General features: G+C 41.5%; 1 protein-coding gene across 1 annotated transcript in view; it reads left to right on the forward strand.

The window, feature by feature from the left end:
• LOC125724113 (1-phosphatidylinositol 4,5-bisphosphate phosphodiesterase delta-3-A-like) overlaps positions 1-11,133 on the forward strand; it is a 38,002-nt gene extending 26,869 nt beyond the window's left edge. The window contains exons 9-15 of the mRNA XM_049001061.1: positions 129-272; positions 1,053-1,206; positions 1,570-1,686; positions 2,100-2,278; positions 5,531-5,666; positions 8,427-8,576; positions 8,676-11,133. Of these exons, the coding sequence (XP_048857018.1) occupies positions 129-272; positions 1,053-1,206; positions 1,570-1,686; positions 2,100-2,278; positions 5,531-5,666; positions 8,427-8,576; positions 8,676-8,800 (1,005 nt within the window). The 3' untranslated portion in view covers positions 8,801-11,133. The remainder of the gene's footprint in view (positions 1-128; positions 273-1,052; positions 1,207-1,569; positions 1,687-2,099; positions 2,279-5,530; positions 5,667-8,426; positions 8,577-8,675) is intronic.
• The last annotated feature ends 4,382 nt before the right edge of the window (positions 11,134-15,515 follow it).

Here is a 15,515-nt window from a genome sequence, read left to right on the forward strand (position 1 = left end):
AAAGCTTTATGGTATTTTGGTAAATAAAGTTGTACAAAGCACTATTCATTTATTAAAATGTATTAAAATTACTTTCATTAAATCCCAGAGGAAGTAATTACTGAAGGATTTTGATTGCATGATGGCAGGACCTGAAGTGGAGGATCCTGATAAAGGGAAAGAAAGAGAGTGTCAAGGCAGAGAAGACAGACAGCTCCTCCAGCTTAAGTTCCAGCTCTGAGGATGAGGCAACAGCTGGGTGCAGGGGCAAAGAGAAAAAGGATACCGCCAAGGTGAGCCTTGGATGGTGAATGTAAATGTGTTTTTACCTGAATGCTGTCTTATTTGTGACATGTAACGCTGAAACTACACATTAATTTATTGCACATTCCACTTACATGACAATCTGTAGAATCTTTCCCCACCAATTACACATTTATTACTTATATTCTTTGTGTTTGTCTTAATGTCCATTTTTGAAAATGTCATTCATATTTTTTATATGTTTAAATATTTATATTCTATTTATTTTTCCTTTGCACTATGACCAAAATTTTCTGTCACATAACTGCAATGGATACGGTAGTGATATATATGGAGGTCTGGAGGAGCCATAGACAAGATAGTTTTTATTTTTTATGCATATGATGTATGAATAGCTCATTGATATCTAAGTGATGCTTTTATCCAAAAAACTTACAGTGGTGGGAAGAGGTAAAATTGACATGCATTTCCTGGGATCGGAATGCATGAGCACTGTAGTTAGAGTAATGTTGTATCTGTTGAGCTACAGGAGAGCTGTCATTGCAATACTAAATCATGCTTTAGTTTAATGTGCTCACAAAATACTCAGTATGGCTCATGATCGCATGGTTAGAAAATACGACACAAATCACGTCCCATATTGGTTCAAAATAGGACACATTTTATTTTTCAATACTGAAAAAGCTGAACCAAAAAATGAACATTCATATTTGTAGTATATACACAGGATTAACTCAAATCAACAAGAACATTACTTACAAATTAGAATTTTAAAATCTTGGTTATTTCTCTCTTGCACATGTGTTCAGGCTCTGATGTCCAAAATTAGCCTTGAACTCTCAGACTTGGTGGTGTACTGCCGAAGCGTACCCTTCCGTGGGTTCGGCCAGGCTGCCAAAAAGCCACCCAGTGAAATAGCTTCCTTTTCTGAGAGTGAGGCCCTCAGACATGTGAAGGAGGCAGGTAAGTAGCTGATGGGGAGCCAATCAGGGTCATTTTCATCTACAGAATCCTGCCACATTCTGCCTTCAGTCTTACAGTCTTAAATAACAAGTTTTTTCTGTTCATCAATACTTTGGTCAGATGTAAAGAGACTGCAATAACAGAGACTGTTGATATGTATTTTGTTTGGTCACCATAATGGTTTTGGAGCTTGGTATTGCTATTGTACGATTGATGTTTCACAGGAATTGTTCAGGAAACATAAGTGGTAATAATTTTGATATATGTACATATGCAGCATGGGCATTAATACATAAACAGTCTAATATGATGTCCCTGTGTTCATGCCTGCCTCTGTCATTCCTTGTTTATTTTCCTGCACAGGAAAATGGTTTATTCGATACAATAGCAGGAACCTCAGCAGGATCTACCCCTCAGGACAACGACTACAGTCCTCCAACTACAACCCGCAGGAGATGTGGAATGCTGGTTGTCAGATGGGTTGGTACTCTGGCTGGGCCATAATACTTCGCTGTAACATGACTCTGTGTGAATCTACCTGCCCCTTTCATTGCATATTTTTTGTTTTGATACTACAGATAACAGATTAAATCTGCTTGTATTGTTGAAGTACAGACAGTATATTTATATTTGACGGAAATGTGGACCTTCTTAGCTCATAGCTTTTTTATTAGCCTGTTGCGAGAGTATTTGCTAGGATGCTCAAGCTATTGCACAGGACTTATCATTTACTGTATATTGTGCTGTACTATAAACTTAGCTGCTGTTGCTTTAGCTTGACTTCACACACAGATTTTGGTATAACCTACTAAACAGTGAAGGCAAGCAGACAGTGAGCACATGCCGCAGTGTATTTCAATGAAACAGTGTGTCTTTATGAACTCTCATTGTAGTGGCACTCAACTTTCAAACTCCTGGTGAGCAGATGGACTTGAACCAGGGCCGCTTCCTCCCCAATGGCCGCTGTGGCTACATACTAAAACCAACCTTCCTGCGGGACCCCAACTCTGATTTCAACCTGGAGAACACATGTGCTGGTCCAGGACACTGTCCCACCATGCTGACTATCAGGGTGAGCATTCAGCTGAAACTGTATTACATACAGCACTGTGCAAAATTCTTAAACAGTCCAAAGAAATGTTTAAAGCTGTTTATCTGGGTAGCAAGTGTACTTTAGCTTAGAACAAAAAACACAATTTAACATTAGAACATGTGCAAATTAAGAGTAACACAATAAAAACTAGTAATAATTTCTTCTATTTTCTAAAAAGTTACTGATATCTAGTTTGATGGCTAGATGAACACCGCTTCAGTTCCCAAACTTCTCCTCAGGGGCACCTCAGCCATTCCATGATTTTGTTAAATTTCACCAACAGCTCAATTAAATAGTTAAATATATTTGTTTAAAAAGTCAGTGACAGATTGACTAGCTGTATGCTAGTGGCCAAGTCAAAAAATACATGGCTGCACTGGACAGTCGCTGCAAATACTAGGATGATTTTAGAAGAGGTTCTGAAATGGCTATGCTGACACACTTTGACAAGCATAATATTATAGTTTTACACCAACACGAAGAAAATCTAAACATCATTTTCTTTGCCTGCCTAAGACTTTTGCACAGTACTGTATATCACAAAATATTCAGACAATATTTCACCTACCAGCTGAAGTGGGTAGGCTAGTGGCAGATAGTGGCATAGCTCATTGCTTTGTAGTTGAAGCATCTTTGGATGGTTTTCCAAGACAAGCCCTCGGTGATACAATTAAAAAGCTGCACAACTGGTTGACACTTTCAAATTAGTCCAGTTAAGTGCTTAGATCTAACAGACAGACATAAAAACAGACATGCCACCACAAACAAAGGTATTTTCCTTAAGAAGGTAGACTTGTAACCTCAAGGTTCAAGGTGCAGCACTTGCCCTTTCAGTAAGATTGTTTAAACAACATTTTTTTAAGAAAATATATGTAATAGCATAAACTATTAATTGTATAACAATGCTGTGTAAATCATTTCAGAAATAGCTTCTAGTAAGCAGCTAAACTGCGGGATAAATAACCTCACACATTTATAGGAAAATGTATATGGAATGTGTTGCTTTGGATAAAACCAGTGTATTGTTGAACTGAGATGGCAGGGCACACAGACATAGCATCTGGCAGCTTTCCATGTAGATGTTTGCTGTTTGTTTTTTTCCTTAAATCTTGCTATAAATTTGGTAGGTGAACAAATGTACAGTTGTCAGGTACTATTAGGAACAAGGACTTTCAGCTCGGTTTGCTATAAACCGGTAAAATATTCCTATTGAGCTCACTTGCTTGGAGCCTATATGGACCACCATTCCAGGAAGAGAGTGATGAAGGCAGTGTAGAGAGCACAAGCCAGAGTGAGGCAAGAGAGCTGGGATACAGGCCAGTGTTATGTAAAGCTGGGGCACGGAGCGAGGAAGCAGGGAGAGGACTCCAAGTGTCGGGCAAATAAGGGGTTTTATCAAAGGCAGGACAGATCAGAAGACAACTACACCACAAATAACGTCGATGACCGGACAGGGGTAAGACAGACTCGGAAGCATTAAATACCAGAATTGATTAACAACAACTAGACACAGCTGAGAACACCAGGATTCCACACGAGTTAATGGGGGTGTGGCAAATGGAAAGATTGGACGAGCAGGCCATGAGAGCCGGACAACAGAGCGTACCCTATAAGCCGTCTATACCAAGCCTCTTTTTAGAGACCATACGATCATTAGTCAACAAAATGGACAAAGTCTGTCTGATAATCTCATTAGACGGAATTGAGACATGGAGCAACAATATGGATATAGACGAGAAACACTGCATTCCCAACATAGAGTTCAAAATGCTGAAAAGCAGACCCAATTACTTGTCAAGGGAATTTGCAATTGTAATTCTGGTCGCTGGTTACTAATGCTAAACTAGCACTTAGCAAGGTATACTTGCTTTGTGCACTGGGGCACAATTTTGCAAAATGATGAAGCATTAAGCGTTCCCTTAACTGTAACTAAGGTGCCAAACCCAACCGCAAAAAACAACTCCATACCATTGTCCCTCCTCCACCAAACTTTAGAGTCGGCACAGTGCAGTCAGGCAGGTAATGTTCTTTTGGCATCCACCAAACCCAAACTCGTCCATCAGACAGCCAGATAAAGAAGCATGATTCATCACTCCACAGAATATGTTTCCACTGCTTTACAGGGGTGGCGTGCTTTACACGACTACATCCAAAGCTTGGCATCGCACTTTCTGATGTGAGACTTGCATGCAGCTATTCAGCCATGGAAACCCATTGAAACCATTTGTGATGGGGTTTATGCCAGAGGAAACTTGGAACTCTGGAGTCACCAGAGCGTTTGTAAATGGTAAATGGACTGCATTTATATAGCGCTTTTCTACTCCTACGAGTACTCAAAGCGCTTTACATTTCATGCCTCACATTCACCCATCCACACACCGGTGGCAGAGGCTGCCATGCAAGGTGCCAACCTGCTCACCGGGAGCAATTTGGGGTTTAGTGTCTTGCTCAAGGATACTTTGATGGGGTCAGGAGGAACCAGGGCTCGAACCTGCAACCCTCCAGTTGCCGAACGAAAGCACTACCTCCTGTGCCACCATCTTGCAATTGTGAAAAGTTTGTGACTTTTGTGCACTATGTGCCTGAGCACTCAGTGGCTTCACTCTGTTATTTTATGTGGTCTGCCACTTTGTGACTGGCATCCTATGACAGTACCACACTTGGATTCACTGAGCTAATACTTTTGTCCATATTGTGTGCATTATCTACGTTATGTATGTTATTACAGAGACAGCAGCTACATTTTTGTGTAATCTCACATGCAGAATAACAAATAAAAATCCTTAACCTCTGATCACTGATAAAAGCATCACCTTAAACCAAAAAGGAACATTAAAATCTAACAGCTTGTTGCTAACCATGTGGTTTGTGCACCGAAGCATATCATTACTCTGGCAAATAATTATCATAAATTTATCTTGACTGTTAAAATAGATAATACAAAATAAAGAAAATTCAGTTATCAGAAAATATACGGATAGTCTCTTTTGAAGAGCAGTTTTCATTGTACAGGCTGTACACACGAAAATAGTGAGGGACTGACCCTCCCTGTGGTGTGAATTGGTGAAACTTCCTGCCATGCCCGTTTTTATGACTCAGATGGGTTTTCACTAATATGCTTCATAATTTATGCACATTTATTGCACATCATCTCTACTTGGGATGATTAGACTGGTAGTTTACCTGTTTGCTACACAGCAGTACTGCATTTGCAATTCCCATTCTTCACAGGTGATCTCAGCCCAACAGCTACCCAAAATAGACGCGGACAAGCAGCACTCAATTGTGGACCCGATGGTGTGGGTGGAGATCCATGGTGTAGCCATTGATAATGCTCGTGAGAAAACACACTACATTGACAACAACGGTGGGCCTTGCTTCCTTTACTGCCTGTCCCAGTGCTGCTAAATAGCTGTTTTAAGGACCAGTGTCAATTTCACTGTTTGTCAGGTGCCTGTTGTCATTCAGTCTATGATCAATATCTATGGAGGGCACCCCCCTCCCCAACCACCTAACCCCAGTTCTTTTTATCTACTCCGATTGCATGATTATTTCTCTTGTCCCATGACTGTTCTCATTATTTACCGACCTACAAAACCCAACTCTGCCTTCATCCTAGAAATGTCTGATCTTCTCTCAACACTTTGTGCTACCTCTGCTAACATCATAATCCTAGGATATATAAATATCCAGGTTGATAATCCCACAGGTTATCTCACTGCTGATTTTCTTGAGCTGCTAGATTCCCTCAACCTACAACAACATGTTGATGTCTCCACACATTCCAGGGGTCACACACTTGACTTGGTCATTTCAAACTTTGCCCCCATGAGTAATCTACAGGTATATGATCTTGGTATCTCGGACCATAAAGTAGTGTCAGTGGAGCTGCCCTTTCTCTCCCCCCAAATCAAACCAAAACGACAGATCCATTTCAGAAATCTGAAGAACATCAATGCAGATGCCCTGGCCCTGGACCTTAAATTTCTCTCCTCTGAACCTACCAGCTCCCTCTCTGTTGCTGACCTTGTGGATTTCTACAACCAGGCCCTGAGCAGTCTCCTGGACTTCCACGCCCCCTTAACATCCAGGTCCGTCTTATTCTCATGCTCAGCACCTTGGTACACCTGCTAGCTGCGAAAAATGAAGGCGGCTGGGCGTGTCCTTGAGTGGCGACTCAAGGCCTCTGGGTTGACTGTCCACAAACAGGCTTACAGGGAACACAAGAGGGCATATGCAGAAGCTCTGAAGGCTACACGGTCCAGGTTCTATTCCACCATCATCAGCAACAGCTCCAGAAATTCCAAAATACTTTTTTCAACTATAAATCACCTTCTCAAACCTCCTTCACCTGCCTACTCTGAGGCCACCGAGGAGAGGTACAACATGCACATCAATTTCTTCAAACAACAAGTTGATAACATCCGCTCACACCTCTCCACCATGGATATCCTGCCTCCTCCAACTGTCGACCAACTGTCTGAGACTGTCCAGCCCCTTTGCTCCTTCTCTATTGCCACACTGGAAGAGGTGGAGGACGCCATCAGGAAAATGAAACCGTCTACCAGTTCCCTGGACCCTTTCCCCTCAGCCCTGCTAAAGGTCAACATCTCTGCTGTCTCCCCATTCCACCTGGATCATAAACCATATTCCTTCTGCATTAAAAATTGCTGTCATCAGACCTCTACTGAAAAAACCCACCATGGATCCTGAAGTTCTCTCTAACTATAACCCATCTCCAATCTTCAATTTCTCTCTAAAGTTCTGGAAAAAACAGTTGCAGCACAATTTCATGATCACCTTAAACTGAATATCCTGTTTGTAAAGTTTCAGTCTGGTTTCTGCACTGGTCATTGCACCAAAACAGCCCTGGTCAGGGTCACCAATGATCTTCTGATGACAGCAGATACTAGGCCCCGTCCTTTTCACCATCTACATGCTCCCCCTTGGAAATGTCATTAGCAGACATGGTTTGTCTTTCCATTGCTATGGCGATGACACTCAACTTTATCTCAGGACTACCCCCACCTCCTCTACTGCTCCTCTGCCAACATCCACATTGACTGCCTGCCTGGAGGAGATAGAGGCGTGGATGAGGCTCAACTTCCTTCAGCTGAACAGATCCAAAACAGAAGCCATCTTAGTTGGCACATCACACCATCTCCGCTCTTCTACCATCAGCAGTATCACTTTCTCTGGCCAAAACATCCCTCTTTCCACATCTGTCACCAATTTGGGTGTTAAAATGGACTCTCAACTCACCTTTGACACCCACATCAAACACCTCTGTAAGTCATCATTCTACCACCTCAAGAACATTGCAAAACTCTGCCCAACACTTACCCTGGCAGATGCAGAGAAGCTCGTACATGCCTTTGTCTCCTCCAGGTTGGATTACTGTAATGCACTGGCATTCGTGGCAAGAGTATTCAGAGACTTCAGTATATCCAGAACAGTACTGCCAGGATCCTGATGAGGGTGCAAAAGTATAATCACATCACTCCCATCCTGAAAACCCTTCACTGGCTCCCTGTCCCACTCAGGATAGAGTACAAGGTCTCCCTCCTCCCAGTGCATCTATGGACATGCCCCCCTTCACTTACAAGAACTCCTCATCCCCCATACCTCCTCACGCATCCTCCGCTCTGTATACACTAACACCCTCCAAGTCCCCAGAACCAAGCTCCGTAGCATGTGTGATAGGGCTTTTTCACCCGTTGTGCCGAGGCTGTGGAATGTCCTCCCTGACTAACTGAGAGCCCCACAGTTGACTGACGCTTTTAAACAAAATCTAAAAACTTATCTTTTTAGAAAGACATTTTGTTGAAGTATTTTATTGATTCTGCTGTTTTATTACTCTATTTTTTTTATTTTGTAGCACTTTGAGATTGCTAAAATATAAAGTGCAATACAAATAAAATGTATTGTTATTATTATTTCTCCAATTTCTATCTGGATGTAAAACAAGTATTTGTTTTTATTTTTTATGTTATCACTGTGATAGTACAATTACTTTAAACTTGTTCTTGTGTTTTCTTTGATTGTTTGTTCTTTTTTCGACAAAAACACACTTTAGCATTCCTGTCACTAATATAGGTGTCACTAATGCAATGAGTGTCCTTCCCAGGCTTCAATCCCCAATGGAATTGCACCCTCAACTTCCAGCTCCAAGTGCCAGAGCTGGCTTTGGTCCGCTTCCTGGTGGAGGACCATGACTATGCCACCAGGAATGACTTTTTGGGCCAGTTTACGTTGCCTTTCCCTAGCATGCGTACAGGTACCATTTTGAATTTGTGTGAAAATGCCTGACTGAAGACAGTGTAGCTAATTTTTCATTTGTAATGTTTGCTTTCTAATGCTAACCTTTCTCCTCTAGGCTACCGACATGTCCACTTGCTGAAGGCTGACGGATCCAGTCTGTCCCCTGCCTCTCTGTTCATTCATGTCAGTGTGTATCGCAAAGGTAGCCCTGTCAAGTCATCTTCTCCTCGTCGGCTGTGATCCTCTGATGTGACTCTGAAGTTGGTTACAGTGCTTCCACTGACCACCTTGAAGATGGCATCAGGAAATCTGCTTCCTGCAGAGCATGACACATTCAGTATCTGCTCCCTCACTTAATTAGGGTTTTTCAGGAATTGGGCCATGAGTTTAAGCTTGTCTCTACAAAACCATTTTAGTTAAAATTAACATACTTTTAGGAGGACAACATTTGTTAATTTGAAGTTCTTATATTTATAAGGGTAACTGTTTGAAAAATCCTTTGAAAGGTAAAATATTTAACTTATGAAGATTCTCTGCCTCTCTGTCCTATATACCGTGTATGCTGTCATATATACTGTATATGACATTGCCAAGGTGTTTCGGTCTATTTGAATATATTCATTCATTTTTTAACACATCGTACATTTCTAATTTAAACAAGATGGCTGTGCCTCAGTTCCTGTAGGCCTGTTGCCTGCAGGGGGAACCGTGGAGGTCCAGTGCATTGTGGATCGGCAGCAGTCATAGACAGAGACCTTGTTGGACCAATCCCGAGCTACTGAATCTGGTTTAAGGAGATGGAATGTGACCTCTCTGGTGGGAATGGAGCCTGAGCTGGTGCAGGAAGTAGAGAGATACTGTTCAGATAGAGTTGGACTCACCTCAACACACAGCGTGGACTCTAGAAACAAACTCCAGGAGAGGGGATTGGCTCTATTCTATTCTAGTTGAGAGGGTCTGGGTATACTTGTAGCACCCCAGTTCAGCACTTGTATGTTGGAGTTCAATCCAGTGAATGAGAGGGTCGCCTTCCCTTGACTTTGAGTCGGGGGACAGGCTCTGACTGCTTATGCACCAAAGATCAGTTCAGAGTATCTGGCCTTCTTGGAGACCTTGGAAGGGGTGGTGGAAGGTGCCCCCTCTGGTGACTCCATTGTTCTACTGGGGGAGTTTTATGCTCATGTATTTAATGGGAGTGAAACGTGGAAGGGTGTGACTGAGAGGAATGGCCTGCATGATCTAAACCTGAGTCATGCTCTGGTGTTGAACACAGTTTGTTCATTATGAACAGGGTGTTCATAAGTGCACCTGACACAAGAATGGATGAGTTACTACCACAGGTGGAAGAGTTTAAGTATCTTGGGGTCTTGTACATGAGCAAGAGAAGAAGGGAGCAGGAGGTTGACAGGTGGATCGATACAGTTAGGTGGACTTTGTACCAGTCTGTCATGGTGAAGAGAGAGCTGAGCCAAAAGGTGAACTAATTGATTTACCGCTCGATCTACATTCCTACTTCCACATATGGTCACGAGCTTTGAGTAGTGACTGAAAAGAATGAGATCATGGATACTAGTGACGGAAATGAGTTTCCTTCACTGTGTGTCTGGGCTCGGCTGTAGAGATTGAGAGGAGTGTGGACATTCAGGCGTTGAATGCCTCCTGCTCTTCCTCATTGAAAGGAGCCATTTGAAGTGGTTTCTGCATCTGTCTAGGATGCCTCCTGGATGCCTCTCTTTGGGCAGGTTCTCTGAGTCAGAGGTATTCTCCCAGTGGAGCTGGAGGAGGTAGCTGGGGAGAGGGAGGTCTCACCATCTCTGCTCAGACTGCTGCCCTTGTAACCCAGCCATGGATAAGCAGCAGATATTGGATGGGAGGGTGGATGGATCCATTCTGCTTCTTTCTGAGGTGCTGATTCAGGGACAAGAAAACTGGAAAACACAGTTCCTTTATTCATTTGTAGGGTTTCTTTTATTCCTGCCTCAAATTTGTCGCGATTGATTACTGTGATGTTTTTTTTTTTTTGTTCAAAAATATTTTGTAATATCATTTAACCATGTGTTAAAACAATCTAATTCAAAGTTTTTATGGGCATTATACAGAGATATTCTTTAAGATGATTTAAAATGTATGTAATTGTTTTTGCTTTGGTACAATGTATAATATTCTCCGTGACATGATTCTCACCATGACATTTATGTTAGACTCTGTGGTGTTGATCTGTAGATGTACTTCTGTCAGAACTATTAGTGTTAAATGTATATGTAGTTTGTTTATACATTGTTCTACATCATGTGCAGTAATAGGTGATAAAGTCAACATTTTGATAGATTATAAACATGACTAAAATAATTTCAAGGTTAGATTTATTATTCTGAAAACAGGTCTTTTCACCCATTCCACCCCTATTTTAAACCCAAAGGTGTCAGGTTCTTAGATTTGTGGAATTTTTCAGGCAGGCCAAAGATTTTGTTAGATTATGCCTGAAACAAGCATATTCCATAACAATTCCATAACAATAACAGTGCCCTGGGAACTGAGTGTGCTACTTATTTTCTAATTTTTTCATATTACTATAACACTGGCTCTTGGTCAGAGTTGTGGTTGTTTCTAATTTAATAAATTTTGCTTTTGAATAAGTTCCTTCTGGTTTCCTCTGCTAAGCATGTAGTGTAACAATCACTCATTTATCTAAAATATTGCTTTAGTTATGTAACAAATAATTTCTTTCCATTAGCATCAGTAGTCATTTGTTGATTTCCACTTCTTTGTCTTATAGAGTCTTTAATATATTTTTTTTTTTTAATAGTTATGAAGATATATTGGATTGGATTTCAGTTCAGCGAATACAATGTGACAAACTGGTGCTGTTTTGTGTTGTGTGTTCAGCTGACATTCAACCAAGAGGTATGACTAGTGTTATGCCCCACTAAAGAAGGTTCTACTATAAATCCAAAGAAGCAGGGGCAGATATATCCCTGGAAGTGTTACTCAGTGAAAGACCTTATGTAGTTCCAGTTTAGTAAATATTATCTAGTGGTATTTTTACATGTTGAGGAACTGAAAAACCAAGTATGACATCTGTGAGTTTAAAGTGCATTCACTGTGAATGAGTTTTGATTGAAATGCTGGTTAGAACAACATTTACAAGCAATTTGGTGCAGCATGTTGTTTTTTTATTAATATAATAATGTGCACCAGTTAATGCACTCAGGCCCTGATGCCCAGCCAAAGGCTTTAGCTTTTTTGTGACTCATTATGTGTTATTCCATTCACAGGTAGGTGAATTGGACAAGGCAGGTATCCACTATTTGTGCTCTGTGCTCCCAGTACTATTTCTGTACCAGGGACCTAGCTCTGCTAATGCTGCATGCTACTCCACCTCCCTTGTGCAAGCCTTCTTTTCTCCTAATCTTTCACTCCTTTTCTTCCATCTAAATTAGTGACTTGCATATCCAGGTGCATCTTACTGAAATATGATTTTATGTCTGATGTGCAGCACAGTGCTTTAGGACTTTAGAACAATCATTAGGGGAACAGGAGGTAACATAAGTAAGTAAGAAACATCACTTTTATATGCATGTAGATTGTGTGGAAGAAGAAACAGCAGATGCACCAAGATAATATTTACAATATAAAAAACATGGATTCTTTTTTGCCCACACGTGAAGTTTTGCCCACACGTGAGACCCAGGAAAATAGTGGGGCTATTCAAGTCATGCACTACAGCAAGGGAGAGGTTGACTTATGTGCAAGAGTAACTTGAAAGGCCACAACTAAAGCTGCTCCAGGACTTGGAGACACGATGGAACAGCACATATTTGATGCTAGATAGTCTCTATAATAAGACAGAGCCAGTAAGATCAGCTTTGGTTAATCTGAGGAGAGCAATCACCCCTCTGTTCAGTGAAGAGTCTCTCCTAATGCTGTTAACATTTTTGGAATTAACTGAGACAGCTGTATCACATATCAAGGTTAGGATATTACTTTAATATTACATATGCACAACATTTCATAGACACACACTAACTGTGACGTGCCGACACTAGAAAGGAGGCAGACCCTGTAATGCGGGAGAAAGGTTTATTAAACAGCAAGTTGAGTGCACCAAGAGCCAAAAGGGAAATCCAAGCGGGTAGTCGGGTTGAGCGCGGAAGGTTGAAAGCCGGGAAGGTCAGTCCTACAGGCAGAGACAGGACGTGGAAATGATGGGACGGGAGAGTGGACTAAGGCAGACCGGGGCACAGCGGGGCAGGCAGGACCAGGCAGGGAGGTAGGGTCGACCAGGGAAGCAGGGCAGGTAAGACAGCAGGGTACGACAAGGCAGGCAGGGCAGGTGGGGAAGACAAGAGACAAAGAAACGCTCAGTAGATGTCATTCCCATGGCAACAATACTTTGCATCATTCTGTGGTACGATTTGGATTTAACGAGCATGTTGGAATTGTGACGATTGCTAGCAGCTGTGTTGCCCCACCCCTGTGGGCATGACACCAACACCATAGTAAATACTAAACTGCATTTCTTCTCTTTATATTCCGTGGTTACAGTGTATTCCACCATTTGTGATCCCCCAGTATAAGGTATCCTCAAAGCTGACTGACATGCATAACCCTACAACAGTGGTTCTGAACATTTTTGCACTATAACACAATTTTTACCATACCAGCTCAGCTGCGACCGTATATCAAGGATAGGTTTAACTTAATGCTGTAATCAAGCGTGAAGTGCACTCTGCAATTTATGCCAAATAATGTCTATCGCACAAATCTGACTGGATGTGCCAGCAACCTTTAAGTTAAGAATCTGTGGTTAGGCTTCTTGGATTGGTTGAGTGCAACCGGGAAGCGGTTGCAAACCCAAGACCAATACATGTAGGTAAAATCTAGGATTGTGCCTGGGAAATCTGATCATGGATCAGCCTAGGACAGGAGTGGCCAATCTTATCTGCAAAGGGGCGGTGTGTATGAAGGTTTTTGGGATAACCTGTTTCATGCATTCAAGTCCGTAGTAATTTTGTGTTCTCATAACTACGCACGTAGCGTACTAAGTGTTTCCATGCAAGGTGCACTGTGGCATTGTTTTTATAAATATTGTTACGATCCTCAGTTTAGGGTTGAGGACCGCCAGAAAGGTAAAGGGAAAGGAGAGGGGAAAACGAGACAACCAGGGTATGGGAAAAGGGAACACTGGAAACACAGGGATCTTTTTTTGTAGTTTTTTATATTTATTCACAAAGACTTTCACACGCAATAGGGTAACAAACTTCGGGAGTGACACCGCCAAAACAATAAACAAAACAACACTAACGAATACGTCCCAAACTAAGCTAATTCTAAACAAAAAGAAAAGATAAGAAAAACGAAATGACACAGACTAATCCTAACTCCCTAACCAAAACACAGAATAAGCAACACGTACGCAAAACAAAAGAGCAGTCACTCCGTACGCACTTAACAGAAACGAACATACAGACAACCAAAGCCGAAACACAGTATCCGAGGGGCGAAGCAAGAGAGGAGTCAGGAGGAAGGCACTAGATCACAAACCAGAAAGCAGTCAAAACCAAAGGCAAAGGTACAGAGGGATAAGGCAAGAGACGAAAACCAAAAACTGTCATACACGAGTAATCCAAAGAATGCAATCAAACCAACAACAAAAACCAACTACGAGCAGAGCTGCTGCTGCTCGCCCGCCACGGCCTTTTAAATCATAAAGGCGGAAGTAGCGTCGAAGCTCGGGGCGTGGCCAGGTCCGGGAGGCGGAGTCAAAGGCAGCCGGACAACGATCAGGACAATCCCTCCCCAAACCTTACGGCACGTAACAATATATTTTATAACAAAAGGTTGAAATTTACACATTACATTGCATAACAGTTTTTCACCCCTCAAATTAACAATATTTCGTTTTTACTTAGTGATTCATTTATAATGCATATATCGCGCTGATGTCATGCCAGGGTCCTTTTACCGATATACGTAACTCAGTTTATCTTTTAGCTCTAACTTTTTCAACTGAATAAGGTTACACAGATTGTTGCTGACATCAAATGTATCTATTTATTATATCAAATATAACCGCTTGAATATGAGACGTAAACAGACACACACACGTGAAATATTTTTTTATTGTGTCGTAATTATATATTTGGACCGCAGTCTGTTTCTGAGTAATTAGCACTTTTATGTTCTCATAACTGCCCATCCTGTTTCACAGGTACATCATGAAGTGTTTGTGTGCACTGTGTCTCATAATCCCACACACAAATGCACACATATCCGGAGTTATTTACAGTTTTTGTGCACTCATAACGGCGCAATCTTTTTTGCACGTACAGTAGCGACATCAGTGTTTACATGCAAAGCACATTGTACCATCTCATAACAGATGGACATAATAATCAGCAGTCTTTTGTGCGCTCATAACTACGCAATATTTCACATGTAGCGCACGAAGTTTCCCTGCAAAGTGCACTGTGTCATTTTTTAACAGGCTAAATGTGTGTTTTAGCACATGCCTTTATTGTATTTTGTAAGATACTTGGACTTCATACGGTCTTTACACATTCTAAGTTGCAAGTTTCATTTTTATTACATTACATGCCATACCAGCCTAGGGGTTCACACATCATACCATCTGTAAATAATTAATTAACTTAATCATGTATTAATTACTGACGCATATCAGTATAAGGTATAGGTGGTTTGGGTTGCACCTCAACAGATGTTACCCTTTCTACAGATATTATATGACATATTCTCATTCCAACAGCACACCTTACCCTTAGATAGGCATGGCTGTTAGTCTGTGGTCATACCAATTTAAACTGCACATCTGGGAACAACATATTTTGCTTGGTGTGGATTATCCCAATTGATCTTCTCCCCAGAATAGATAACGTAAACCTTTATTCAGTTCTGTTACAGTTTTTTACAATCACTATGACAGTTTTTGCAATAC

Source organism: Brienomyrus brachyistius, unplaced genomic scaffold (genome assembly GCF_023856365.1).
Source record: "Brienomyrus brachyistius isolate T26 unplaced genomic scaffold, BBRACH_0.4 scaffold55, whole genome shotgun sequence".
Classification (NCBI taxonomy): Eukaryota; Metazoa; Chordata; class Actinopteri; order Osteoglossiformes; family Mormyridae; genus Brienomyrus; species Brienomyrus brachyistius.